Below are 13,998 nucleotides of genomic sequence, written 5' to 3'. Positions count from 1 at the left end.
CCCCCGCCCCCCGTTTCCCCCCCCTCCGCTGAAACAAAGCCTGCAGATGTTTGTTGTGCTTTTGTCCAGTTCTAGATAGATGCCAAAGAAAAGAAAGCAGAAACACCACATACTTCGAAAGGATTATTCTCTTACAGTTGGGGTAAAGTGCAATCTGACACGTGTAAGAAGCATCAAAAATATTAGGATGGGTCGTTTAAAAATCCAACATCAGCTGCTTCTGGGAGCGAGGACACGGGCATTGTATAAGCTTGAACAAAATCTGTACGTTTTTACTGCATGTGGCGGGTGCTTTAGGTAAGGGGTTCCTAAAGATCGTGACCACCGGTGCTTAACCCGACTCAGTGTGACAGAGGGTAGGGAGCCCTGCAGCGGCCTACATCCACTCCTTCAGGGACAGAAGTCAAAGAGATATGACACAGGAGGCAGGAGCACGCTTGCTCAACATGGTAACTGAGCGTCTCACGGCTCTATGTTCCTTCCAAGCAGCCCTAAACCATTCTGTTCCCCCATTTTTTTTAAATTAAAAAATGTTTATTTTTGAGAGAGAGAGCACGAGCTGGGGAGGGGCAGAGAGAGAGAGAGAATGACGCAGGTGCCCCCTTCTGCCAGCACAGAGCCCGACTCAGGACTCAAACTCACAAACCTGGAGAGATCATGACCCGAGCCGAAATCAAGAGTTGGACGCTCAACCAACTGAGCCCCCAGGCGCCCGTGTCCCCCTTTTTAAGTGATGGTTATAATTTCATGTCACAGGTGACATGGTGGTCACTTTACACATTTCGTGCTGAACTTCAATGGGGTTAACTGGAAAATATTAGAGAAAACGAACTTTTTAACGACCCTACTTAAAAGGGATGATTTGGCAGCTCTAGTGCTATGCTTCCTCTGATGTGTAAGAACATTCTGTAAATTCACATCTTGTTGCAATTAAAAAACAAAACAAAACAAAGTCAAATCACCAAGCACCATGGTTACCACGGGCCTAGGACAGACTTGCATTTTTTTAAGGTTTACTTATTTATTGTGTGTGTGTGTATGAGAGAGGGGGGGGGGAGAGAGAGAGAGAGAGAGAGAGAGAGAGAGAGAGAAAGACTGTAAGGGGGAAGGACAGATTGAGAATTGCAAGCAGGCTCCACACCGTTAGGGCAGAGCCCGACAGGGGACTCGAACTCATGAACCGTGAGATCACGACCTGAGCCGAAGAGTCAGACAACCGCCTGAGCCCCCCAGGTGCCCCCAGACCTACTTGTATTTTAAGGAACTGTTTGCTCTGAAAATGAATGCATGCATTTATAAAAGAGCCTATACAGTAATGTGAATACTCTTTAGTTATTTCTAGAAGTGATATTAAGCAGATGCTTCGTTCAGTCGCAAAGGAAAGTGTGTGTGTGTCTGTTTACACAGAGATGCGGCAAATATGCACACCTAAGTATTTACAAACATATGCACAGGCTTTCTTTCTCTTTGATTCCCAGGAAGATCAGAGCCAAGTTTTAATGCCAACTGTGTTACCCAGTGCATTCATTTCGCTGCTACGGAACATGCAGCCCAATTACCCTACACTCCCTGCTGAATCTCTTTAACTGCAGCCGTTTCTGCCTGAGTCAAGCCGCCTCCCACCACGGCCTGCATTGGTGACACCTGGGTGACACCTGCCGTCACACCTGCTCACCTCCCACCTGCCTCCTAAGCCTGGAGGGGGATGGCCCGGAGCTGCGCCAGTGTCCTACAGGTCGGGGGCTATCTTTCCGCAACCCCCTCCCTGGCCCCCGTGCTGTGGCCCCCTCTCTGGGCTGCACCACAGTGACTCCCATTCACTCACTGGGCTGCAAACTCACAGAACGTGAGACGGCCACTGAGCATGCCCTGAGGAACCGGGTTACCTGGGGGTCTGCTCACCATGTTCTGTTGGCACAGCCAATAGAACTGCTGGAATTTCTGGGACATCAGAAGCTGTGCACTCCCCACGGCACTCCGGATCTTCCCGAGAACTGTGAACCAGAAGAAAACCAGCTTGAGACCCGGTCAGTTGAAAAACAGAAGCAGAAGCATTACACAAAGGGAGTAAACTCCAAAAGGTGGGGGCCGCTCCTCCTTTTCCGGAAGATTAAAACCTTGAATTTATTGTGCAGAATATGTCCACTGATGGAAGTTCTTTTCCAGTCTGTTCCGTTTCTTTTTTTTCCTTTTTAAAAAATGCTTATTTATTGGGGCACCTGGGTGGCTCAGTTGGTTAAGCACCTGACTCTTGCTTTCGGCTCAGGTCATGGTCTCACAGTTCATGAATTTGAGCCCCGTGTCAGGCTCTGTGCTGGTGTGGAGCCTGCCTAGGATTCTCTCTCTCTCTCTCTCTCTCTCTCTCTCTCTCTGTCCCTCCCCTGCTTGCTCTCTCACTTTGCACAATAAATAAATAGAGTGAGAGAGCAAGCAGGGGAGGGACAGATGGAGAGAGAGAATCCCAAGCAGGCTCTGTGCTGACATGGGGCTCGATCCCACAACCCTGGGATCATGACCTGGGGTGAAATCAAGAGTCTGATGCTCACCCGACTGAGCCACCCAGGCGCCCTGGCCTGTTCCTTTTCTGATTTTTGAGGGAAACTCAAGGAATACTACATAGTATCAACGATTAGGAGATGACTCTTCAGTATTAGGAAGAACTAACTTTGGAAAGGCGGTCTATACTGCAGGAGGTTTTCCTGTTTGTGGCATCAGGACACTTTTATCATGATGCTCACATGAGCTAGAAGATGACGCAGAAGGATGAATACAAAGACGTTAAGTACTTATTTTTTACGGATGCCTGAAGACGAAGGTGTTAATTCCCAATTTCTAGAAAATCACAGTGATATCAGTTATCGCATTCAAGTCCTGCGAACAGTGTTTCAGGACTGCTGGTGGCCCTGGGGCGGTGCTCTGAGAGCATCTCCCACAGGAACACAGGGGACGTGACGGTCTCCCTGCCTCGTGCTCGGTCCACGGCTCCCACCACCGGCCGCCACCTGTCACTGCAACAGGCTCACATCACGGACGTCTGTGGTGATGATGTCCCTCCCACTCCTGCGCTCCCACCGTGATGTGGCCTGAAGTTGACAAATGATTTATAAGTTGTGGGACTTGAATTAATCAAATGGCACTTTGTAAAAAGGTAAGTGATAATGGTTTTGTCAACGGAAAGGACTCCTGTTAGCAAAGGGCAGGAGCGACCGCTCGGGACGGACAGTCGGCAAACAAAAGACTTGGTGTGTGAAACGTGGGGGCCCTGCCGCAGTCCTGTAACCTCCAGGCGCCTCGCCGGCCCGCCCCCCGCTCTCACACCCGGTCCGTGTAGGTGGCAGCACCGTCAAGATTTTGGAGATCATAGCTGTGCTAGATCCCGACTCGCAGGCCTCTCAACGGCACTTAGGAGCCTGCTGGAACACGTTTCCCGCTGCTGGGCCCGGGCCCGGGGACCTCTACGTTTCGTTTGCCTGGGAGACGAAAGAGAAGTTATTCCCTCGGTTTACACGGATCCGCCCGTCTGGGCCGGAGCAGATCGTTCCCTCCCTCTGGCTTTTGTCGTCTCTCTGGCTCTCTCGCAGGCTCCCAGGACACGGGTGGTGAGGGGCCGACCAAGGCATCTCCTCGGGCTTCGAAGGGGAAGACCGTGGTGGGAGCTTCTATTCGCTGACGGCAGGTGGCAGGTGGCCAGGGAAGGGGGTGTTTCGCCTTAGCCGGAGATTTGCCCGTCGGGGAAGAGGAGGAAAGAACCCCCCCCCCAACACGTGTTTATGCGGATTTATCTACATCAGGACGTTTCTGTGCTGGAGGCTTGTCCAAAGAGGGGACCAGCGCTCCAGCCCGCGGTGTTGTCCCGACTCAGCTCCTCAGGGGCACCCGGGGTCCCTGGGGCACGCTCCACCATCGGGGCCTCGCAAGCGTCCACAGAGGCGGAAACTGAGGTACGCGTTCCCACACGGTTTCCCAAACGATAGTGATTGTGACAGGCGCTTCCAAACCAGCGGCTGTGAGACTCAGTGCGTGCTAGAGACAGGCATCAAAGATTCTGACACCCCGACAGCCAGGCCGCACAGGTGCCGTGTCCCCTTCCCTCGGGCTTGCTCTGGAGGAGACAGTCACAGACCAGAGTTGGGAAGGGCCTCAGTGCCCATGTGACAAAATGCCGTGAGGCTGTGGACACAGATGTCTCACAGGTAAACCCACGGACGTGCCCGGGACACGTTGCAGTGTGTGGGTCAGTCAGCTTCGGGGCAGTCGGCGAAGCACAGGGTCCATTTGCTGAAGCACGAGGACCTGGGGTCCTGCACAGCGTGTTCCGACAGTGACTTTCTCCGGGGTAACACGACGAGCAGAAACACTAATTAGATTTGTCTGACTTTCTCATCTGTGTACAAGGAACTCAGATTGCCGACTGCCGCTCCCCAGGGTTTTGTTGTTAACGATCTCACACATACAGAAGATCTAAAGAAAAGCATCTGCATCACTTAGAGTCAGCGAGTAACAGTTTGTCACGTGCCTATGTTTGCTTTTCTGAGCCATCTGACAATAAGCCATAGCCCGCCTGTCACCTGCCATCGCCCTGGGCAACCACACTCTCCTTATCTTTCCTAAAGAGTAATTCCCTCACACAACTAATTCTGCACTGTTTCCAGAATTTTTTTCTTAAGCAGGCTCCACGTCCAGCGTGGAGCCCAACAGGGGGCCTGAACTCACGACCCCGAGATCAAGACCTGAGCTGAGATCAAGAGTCGGACGCCCAGGTGCCCTTGCTTCTAGGATATTAAAGAGGAGTTTAACACATGTGACTTCCCATAGAAGCGAATACATTGGATAACACTTTGGCCTCCCTTCAGACTTAAAAGTATCGTCATGCGTCTTGCTACCTGGGCCCACCCGTCTTCTGCAAATCCATTTCCAAGAGGGGCTTGCCCCCTCCCACACCCACCTCCTTGACCTGATCTGCCGGGCAGCACGGGAGGAGGAAGCTGGCACCAGGGAGGGGAGGGTGCCCGGGTTCAGGACTCAGTGCCCTGGGGACGGGGTGGGGGGGGGTGGGCAGATGTGGGACAAGGCAGGACACAGTGTCTCCCGGGAGGGGTGAGAGCATGCATTCACAGTTGGATCCCCCAAACTGAACACGTCTCTCTGGCTCTGGTCTCACCACCACCGAGTGGAGGAATGATCTTGAAATGTTGAAGTTCCACCTGTGAACCCCTATCACCTGCAGGACCGATGAGAACATTTAAAGAGACTTGTTTTGAGCGAGCTGTGGCTGCAGGAATAGAAAAAAGCGGTGGGTCCGTGTGGTTTCCTGCACTCACTGCTCCCTCAGTGGCTAATTACAAGTCAATCCGTTTCACACAATTTCAAGTTTTAATTCCCAGCTTTCACGGTCTTCTTAAAATGTGATTCAACAGAAGTATTAACATAAAGCACTTCACTGTAGAATCTTTAGCACATCGTGGAGAGATGGGGGTCATACCTTGGTGCTGGTTTAGTGTAGTGAAGAGATATTATAAAGGGCGTACGTGGATTCTTGCTCGGGAGAGTTGGCGGACTCAAAGAGCAGCTCGCGACGTGATTGCTAATGTGCTCATGGCAGGAGCGCCGGGCGCTTCAGTGGGCCGATGCTCTATCCAGTGCCTTTAATGCAAATAGCTTCCCATACGGCAATGAAATTGAAGTGAAAAATTCAATTTATTCTCTTCCTCTGTCCTTCCCTGATGTTGTCCTAGTTTGGACACTTTCTTTCAAGAGCTACCGATAAGGCCTAATGCTCATCAGAATGCAAATTTACAAAGAACCTTGTATGACGATTGCCTCTGACGTGCATGGAAATGTGATGAACTCACTTGCTCCCGTTAAGTTACTTTTCACGTGTCTACTACAATTTCCAATTCTTGCAAATTTTGGTATGACATGCCAGCAGAACATTCACATGATCCTTTTCTTTCAAAATTTGAGGTGGGTTTTTGTAGAATTTGCAGGTAGTTTGAAATGATCATTTGAATATTTATTCATCCCTGATCTCTGGGATCTTCCATGACTGAGGTTGTGGAGTGGGTGTCGGAAAATCACTGACCCCACAGGTGTGTCCCCCTGTAAGGTCTCAGCGTTACTGTTTTCATATTTATTGAGCACACATTTCTGGTTTTTTTTTTTTTTGAAATCATATACTTAGTATTTAAAAGTTATTTAAAGAACAAATTGATGAATGGAAAAGTATAATCTCCAGATTAACGGTAGATCACAGTCAACTATGAAATCTAGCATCATTCTCCGTGGATTTGAAAACAAGATTTTTCTTTTTCTTTTTTTTAAAATATAATTTATTGTCGGGATGCCTGGGTGGCTCTGTTGGTTCAGTGTCTGACTTCGGCTCAGGTCATGATCTCACAGTTGGTGGGTTCGAGCCCCAGGTCGGGCTCTGTGCTGACAGCTCGGAGCCCAGAGCCTGCTTCAGGTTCTGTCTTTCCCTCTCTCTCTGACCCTCCCCTGCTTGCAGTCTGCCCCCCCCTCTCTCTCTCTCAAAAATAAGAATTAAAAAATATATATACCTTATTGTCAAGTTAGCTAACATGCAGTGTATACAGTGTGTTCTTGGCTTCAGAGGTACATTCCCATGATTCATTGCTTTGGAGCGCACGTTTCGTGTCCATCCAGTTTCACGTGGCTGTGTGGCACCTGGGATGTGTGGGACCTCCCTGTAGGCACCTGCCCTTGGCAGCAAGGACCTGGACACCAGTCAGAAGGCCGGGAGCAGCTGCTGTCCACCGAGCTGTATGGTGGGTAGGTCCCCAAGGTGCGTGTGGCATCTGCCCCCCTCAGGGCCATCTCCCTTATAGCTGATACTTGTCTGTTCTCTTCTCTGTGGCTGTGTGGTGTCCAGGCAAACTGCGGACTGCAGGGCCCATGTCCTCCGCAGCCCCGTGTCATGCTCTCGTAGGGTAGCTCTGAGCAATCTCTCTTCTTCCCTGTGCCCACCACACAGTCTACGAGCCAGGCGTTGTCCCATCCAGGGATCACGGCCGGAGTCCTGGGGGTTACCCCCCGTCTTCTGGGGTGGAAAGCAGGTCCTCGAGTGAGGAAATCGCTGAAGCCCCACCCGCAGCCCCGGGAGTCTGTGCCTCCACACATCTGACCCAGCGGTGTTTAGATTATCAGCTAATTGGGCAGAGTTGTTTTGGGCAAGAGAACCTGTCAACACCTGTCCGAAGACCCTACCGTTGAGTCCCTCGTGTGGCCCATGTCTCTGTGGACCTACTGAATGAAACTTGGTAGCTTTGGAACAATTGCTTTTATTCAAGAAAAACACCTTATTTGCTTTGTTTCACTTTATGCCATTTACCCGTTGGGCTTAATGTAACGGATACAAAAGTCCAAAAACGCTAGCACAGGAATGGTTTACATTCCCTCTGGAACGTATCTTTGAATGATTTAACAACAGGAAGCCTGCCTGAACATGACTTAACTAAACCAGTATTTATTTGGGCTCATGATACTTTTTATTAATCATAGAGGGCTGAACGGATCTAACTTCGCTCAATCGGTTCAGTGAGCTGTGATTATAAAATTACAGTTTTGGGAAGAAATTATTTCGTGTGATGGAAATTTCAATATTTGGAGCTCAGAGTTCTGGCTTAATGAACCACTTAACCTAATCTTTACTTTTTAAAGGGCGCCATCAGCAATAACCCTATACTTGTTCTTAAAATCAGGGCAAGAACCACAGGTTATCTTTCCTGTTTCAAATTATTAGGGAAATATCTAATCGTGATTAATAGGGTGCTAGTTTTAGGTGCAAAGTGTACAGAGGAGACACATAATAAATGTGTCCTCTTTGTCCACAAGAAGATCAAGGCGTCTGGGCAACTTCAGTAAAGAAATTAAGAAAACTACAAGAAGCAGATCCAGTGGATCTGTTCTCTGTTCTCTGCGTCCAAGTCCCGCAGCAGAGCAGTCGTCTTAAGTCATTACAGAGTCCTGGGAAAACCGCACACAACCCACATTGGTAGACGGTATCTATAGAACGGGGAGCGCCCAGGGCACTCCCAGCCCCTAAGTGCCACCGAGGACCTGGAACTCTAGAGGATCCAGAACTCCAGAGCATTCTAGATGCCATGGTCTTACGAGGTGCGAGGGGGAGCGGGACTGTCCCTGTTTATGAAGACTGCTCCTCTCTTCCCCCGCTCCATCCCCTCTTTCTTTGTCTCCCCTGCAGAGCACATAGGGCTGGGCGCTGCTGGGGGATAATAAACGTATCAGACATGATCACTGCAGCAGGGCGCCGAAGGCCTCCCATGACAGCAGACGGACAGAGCTTTGGGAAAACACAGGGACTGTCCTGTCCTCCAAGAAGAAACGCTCGTCCCAGGGTGTGGAGGTGACGGAGCAAAGGGGCTCCTTCCCGCAGGCAGGTGCACGGTCCGCGTCAAAGCAAAGGTCTTCTTACAGAGTCTTGGGACAGGGGCTCCTGTGCCACCGCCCTCCCTCTGCCCCCTCTGCTGCTCAGCCAAATCCAACTCCCCCTCGAGGCCCTGCACCATGCCACCTTCTCCACGAAGCATCTTGGAATCTCCCCCCTCGACAGCATCTTATACCTCTGAGTTTCTAACACACCTGCCTGCCTGTCTCCTACTACACGTGATGTTTCCCACTCGCAATAGTCTTGTCCTGGTCTCACTTCTCCATCCGAGGTAACTGCAGTCTGGGTCTACACTGTACCCTGGTCACTCTCCACTAGCCTACGTTCTGTGCGGTGGTGCCTGGCTCACAGCACATATCCGGTAAATATCCGTAGGATGTTTACGTTAACGACACAGTCCAAGAAGAAGGCCCCAGAGGTTCACAGCAGGCTTTAAAAAAGGTGTTTAGGAAACGCAATTGAAGGGCAGCAGAAAGTCACCTTCTGCCATAGTTTGCTGGAGAATGTGCTCTCCAACCGAAATTTAAATATTGTGTATCCTGAGATGATGTAATCTTACAGTTGATTCGGGTCATTGCAGGCCATCAAACTGACTTTCGTATATGGTGCCCTTATGGCACTCTTCCCAGAATTTTCTGGAATGTCTCCTATGACAAGACAGTCATGACTTATTGCAATGCTGTTTCGGTGCTGAAACCTTTAACTGTCGGATCTTTCGTGTTTAGTTTGAGAAAGAACTTGTGCCCTTTTTTCTTTGCTCTCTTAATCTCCAGTGGCTTATTAAGGATACCCCAGGTCTGTATTTTATCAGCTCAGGAGTTCTCTCTGAGGATAAATGGGTGTCCCGGCCAAAATGGACCAGAATGAAGCAAATGGCCAAGGATGGGACTCAGCACTTTATAAGACACAGAAGAAGGTGATCCCCGAGAACACAGATGGGAAGGACGCAATGTAGGGAGGAAGTTTCCAGTAAAAGAATCTCGTGATTTAAGAAATTCAGACAGCACGGCCAGCCTTGAAACACAGCTCTTGACAGGAGATGCCCTGACTCTGACACCTCATTCCACCTCTTTACTCTGTGGGGCCTGGGGAAAGAGAGTGACCCCGAGCCTTGGTTTACTTTGATAATGGAGACGATGCTCTCTACCCACCACCCATGGTGAGCCCTTGACGAGGTACGACGAGGTACGTGAAGAACTTGGTGTAAGATTTGGCACAGGATACGTGCTCGTATGTGCTCGTACGCCTTCGTATGTGCTGGCTTAGAGATTTCTTCCTTTAAAAAATACCCGTTTTAAAGCTGATTCTTGGAAAATAATGACTGGGTTAAAAGGACACATGAAATATGGGAAATTCGGATAAGGGAGCTCTTGTGCTGGACCACCTTACAAACATCAGTGGCTGGCGACCCTGGTTGCTCTGCACACAGAGGGAAGCCAGAACTTCTAGGATGTGTCCTGAGGGTGCAGATTCGGAAGATGACAGGATAAAATTGGCGGACACTCGGTGGAGCTAAGACTGACAACTGTTACCGCTGCGTCTTCCTCCTGTCTCCTCCTCCGCGGTGCTCCGCTGCGGAGCCACGGGACAGGATGGGGGACGTGCGTCCTGACTGACCACCCGGCAGGTCTGCGCGCCCCAGGCCCTGCAAGAACTCACGCCGAGCACACACACACAGTGGGGACGGCAGCCCGGCCCCGATTTCCCACCAACGTGCACAATTTAGTTTTCCTGTGTCTTTGGGAGAACGATTGTAAGTCCCTGTGACGAGAAAAACAATTTTGCCAAGCCGACGCACATACCGACGAGTGAGAACAACGTGCGGGAAGTAAGCGAGTATTCAGCACCACAATTGTGAGCAAGCCTTCCACTGAATGTGCCCCAAGCAGACAACAGATTGGGACAACCGCATGGGGATGGTGCGAGACACCAGCGGCCAGAGCCGGCCAGGGAGCAGGTTCAAATGGCTCACCCTGGCAACGCTTCCTCCAAAATACTCAGGGTCTGATGGCGGCCCAGGTAAACAACATGTGGACTTGGATGACTCAGAGAGAAATGTGGGGGAAGGAATTAGTGATTTAAGGGCAATCTCTCTCTTTCCTCATAGGTTAGCACCATAAGTTCTAACAACTAGAGATCCATACACCAATTATTTTCTTGGCTTCTAGGATCCAGGGCCATTTTACTCTGTACGTTATGTGAAGTCCATATAATTTCATCACTGCATTTCCATTTCTAGATTACTGACGCATTCTATTACGGCAGCCATCTAGACATGTAACGCCAGGGCACAATTCCCAAGGACGTCAGCAATCTTTTTGAACTTGAGAATTTGTAGCGACCTAGCAAATGTACCAAGGAATTCATGGAAAGTGAACAACCACTTTAAAGACAACATGATTTGTCGAGTCAAGACACTCAGAAATGCCTTTGAGAAACTGTACTGTGCTAAAGACCAGGGGTTAGTTCTAAGTACGTTGCAATTATTCTCATGGTAATCTTGTTCCAAAAACAAAGATGGCGGGTACTTGCTTGGAAGTCACATGCAGTGATTGTGAAGGAGGCCGCTCTGACAATCCTCAAGATAGGGTTCTTCAGGGAAATGGGGAGGAGGTGGGCAAAAAGGGACGCTGTCCCTTCCTGCACAGAGAGGCAGAGACCCATCTGAGCCATTAAGGGTTGGAGCAAATCTGCTCTGCGGACCCTCATTCAGGAAGGTCAGATCTGCGCACGGCACTGCGATGGGAATCTCCTATTCGTCTCCAACTTCTCTTTGGCATAAAGCCAACTCCACTCCATGTAAACACGGGGCAGGAAGGACTCTAGAAAACACTCAGAGTGCTCCACGTGGAGAGAGCTAGCACGTGGAACACGAGATTAAGGATGCTAACGACACCACAATCAGCACCACCGGGCTCACGATCTAACAAAACCCAGGAGGAGCCCCTGGAACATGTTACCGGTTGCTTTTCTGTTCGTTCTCTTGTCTGTTCTCTTGGAATTGAGTGGGATGCAGTTTCAATTTGCCCAAGTATCAAAGGACATTCCCGCATTAATACTGGCACCTGCCCGTTCATGCCACTGCCCAGGGACGGGGTTAAGAAGCCACTGGAGGCTGTGCTCTTACTTTCCTCCGAGAGGTCATTCTCCTCTGCCTCTCTCTCCATGTCCTTACACCAGCCTTCCATCCTCTTGGTCTCCGTGTGTAGCAGCTTCACAAACCACGAGCCGTCCCTGCGGCACGGAGACATCCTCCCGGTGTCTGCCGTCTCGACGCACGGCTCCAGCCAGGGCTCGGGAGGGGGCAGGGTGGCAGTGTCCACGGGCGCCCTGTAGTCTTCTCTGTAACTAAAGACCCCCTGGGTCCGGACAGTCCTGACCGCCCCGTACTGGGTGGGCGTGCTGGGCTCCGAGTGCCGCTGGAAGGCGGGACCAAACTGCAGGCCCTTGTCCTCCATGGTGACGCGTCCCGGGAAGCCCTCCAGCTCCAAGTCTGCTTGGACGGCGGCTGTCACGCTGTTCGAGCGCTTAAAACGTCCGTGTCTGCGGAGGCGGGAAGGAAGAAAAACGAAAGGCTTTCTGAGATGACTTTCTGCGGCACGCCTACGGCCAGCTCGCACACAGCACTCCTGCGAGGCAGCGAGCCAGCGGCTCAAGGGAAGGTGAGCGTTTCCACCTCTACTGCCGCTGCTCTGGGGTCCCAGCTATGAAAGCACATTGGGTTTCGCTCATAAGCAACCTCTGACATGCCCTGCGTCTCAGTGCCTACATAATGCCCACTTAAGACGTAAGTGTACTGGAGGGCACCGTGAGGAGAGCGGCCCGTGAGACCCCCCCCGCCTTGGAACAGTGACCTCCCTTTGCAAATCCGCCACAAGTTTACGAACTCCCATGTGTGGCATGCAGGTAAAAGTAAGGCCGCGTTGCTTCTTTGATATAAATAACTTCTGTACCCTCTGACTTCTGGGGACACATTTCAGGACGTGAGTTTCTCCTCCTTTCTGAATATCTTAATATCGTCTCCATTAAGTCTTTTATGCAAAATAATGAATCTGAGCTCTGACTTTAGCAGGTGTTTGAAAAACATTTTCATTGTATGTATTTGGAGGCCACCCATGCCTGCACAGCCAATTACTGAAATGATGGGTAGGAAAGGGCTTGTAATTGGAGTCCAGACATTGCTGGGTGAGAACTCTGTGTGTGTGTGTGGGGGGGGGGGGGTACATCCACACTGTACCCTAACTAAACATTCTGGCTTCTCCCCATCTGAACCTGCAGATGGCAATAGCTGTGAGAGCAGCTGGTTAATGAATGTGCCACTTACTTTCTTTGCTGGAGGCAAACAAGAGAGCAAGCCAGGGATGGGACGGAAGGCAGCAAGCCCAGATTCCCCAGTGCAGAAGCCGTCCAGCCTCTGAGAGGTCTATTGGGAGCCTGGGAAGCCATTAGTTTGTGGTCTGAATATCTCCGCAATCAAAACCTTTATGGGTTGGGTCCTAAAACCCTCCAATGAGAATGTCACCCAGGACCTTACCAGCTAGATGTGAACAGAAGTTGCAGATGTAATGATGCTCTCATTAAAATTCATTTTTATGAAATTTATACGATATGTTATTTTAAATACAAAAGAATCATCCTGTTCTTGTTGCAAAATAACACTATCCTAATAGACATCTCTTACTCTGTAGTTGAAGTCATGGTGGCTAAGGTCTTAAACATCTTTCCTTATCTCTCTTTCTTTTCCTTTTGACATTATTAGGTGAGAAGGCATGCATCTGGTCGACCCTCAGGCTGATGTGCTCTTCCTTTGGGCGAAGAACTTGGCTTTCAGAGCCATCAGATTTCATAGGCAGTAAATTACTTTAGAAAGAATTATTCCCTTGCCTCTTGCAAAAACAAGACACAGGCGGATGCTAATTCATACTTGAACGACATATTGAAAAGTATAAATATATGACCCTATTTCCACGAGAGGCATGAATTATTGATGGTCAGCATGATCTAGGTGTTTGCAGTCAGGTTTCTAACAGATGGTTCCTGCTGGGGAACCTCATACCCCTAACAGATCCTTCCTGCTGGGAACCTCGTATCCCTAAAAGACCGTTCCTGCTGGGGACATCGTATCCCTAACAGATCGTTCCTGCTAGAGACCTCATATCCCTAACAGGTTGCTCCTGCTGGGGACCTCGTATGCCTAATACATCGTTCCTGCTGGGGACCTCGCATCCCTAACAGATCACTCCTTCCTGCTGGGGAACCTCGTATCACTAACAGGTTGTTCCTGCTGGGGACCTTGCATCCCTAACAGATGGTCCCTGCTGGGGACCTCGCATCCCTAACAGATGGTCCCTGCTGGGGACCTCGCATCCCTAACAGATGGTTCCTGCTGGGGACCTCGCATCCCTAACAGATCATTCCTGCTGGGGACCTCGTATTCCTAACAGATGGTTCCTGCTGGGGACCTTGCAACCCTAACAGATGGTTCCTGCTGGGGACCTCGTATCCCTAACAGATGGTTCCTGCTGGGGACCTCGTATTCCTAACAGATCACTCCTTCCTGCTGGGGAACCTCG

General features: G+C 50.3%; 1 protein-coding gene across 8 annotated transcripts in view; it reads right to left on the bottom strand.

Moving 5' to 3' along the window:
• Positions 1 to 13,998, bottom strand: part of DLGAP2 (DLG associated protein 2) — a 788,462-nt gene that overhangs the window by 12,218 nt on the left and 762,246 nt on the right. For all 8 annotated transcript variants that reach the window (XM_040489789.1, XM_040489787.1, XM_040489792.1 and 5 more), the window contains 2 exons: positions 11,553 to 11,968; positions 1,903 to 1,994 (listed from right to left, as the gene is read on the bottom strand). In XM_040489789.1, the coding sequence (XP_040345723.1) occupies positions 1,903 to 1,994; positions 11,553 to 11,968 (508 nt within the window). The remainder of the gene's footprint in view (positions 1 to 1,902; positions 1,995 to 11,552; positions 11,969 to 13,998) is intronic.

Source organism: Herpailurus yagouaroundi, unplaced genomic scaffold (assembly GCF_014898765.1).
Source record: "Herpailurus yagouaroundi ecotype Mexico unplaced genomic scaffold, PumYag 181, whole genome shotgun sequence".
Taxonomy (NCBI): Eukaryota; Metazoa; Chordata; class Mammalia; order Carnivora; family Felidae; genus Herpailurus; species Herpailurus yagouaroundi.
The sequence above is the reverse complement of the archived record's forward strand: the minus strand, read 5'-3'. Positions and strand labels throughout refer to the sequence as shown.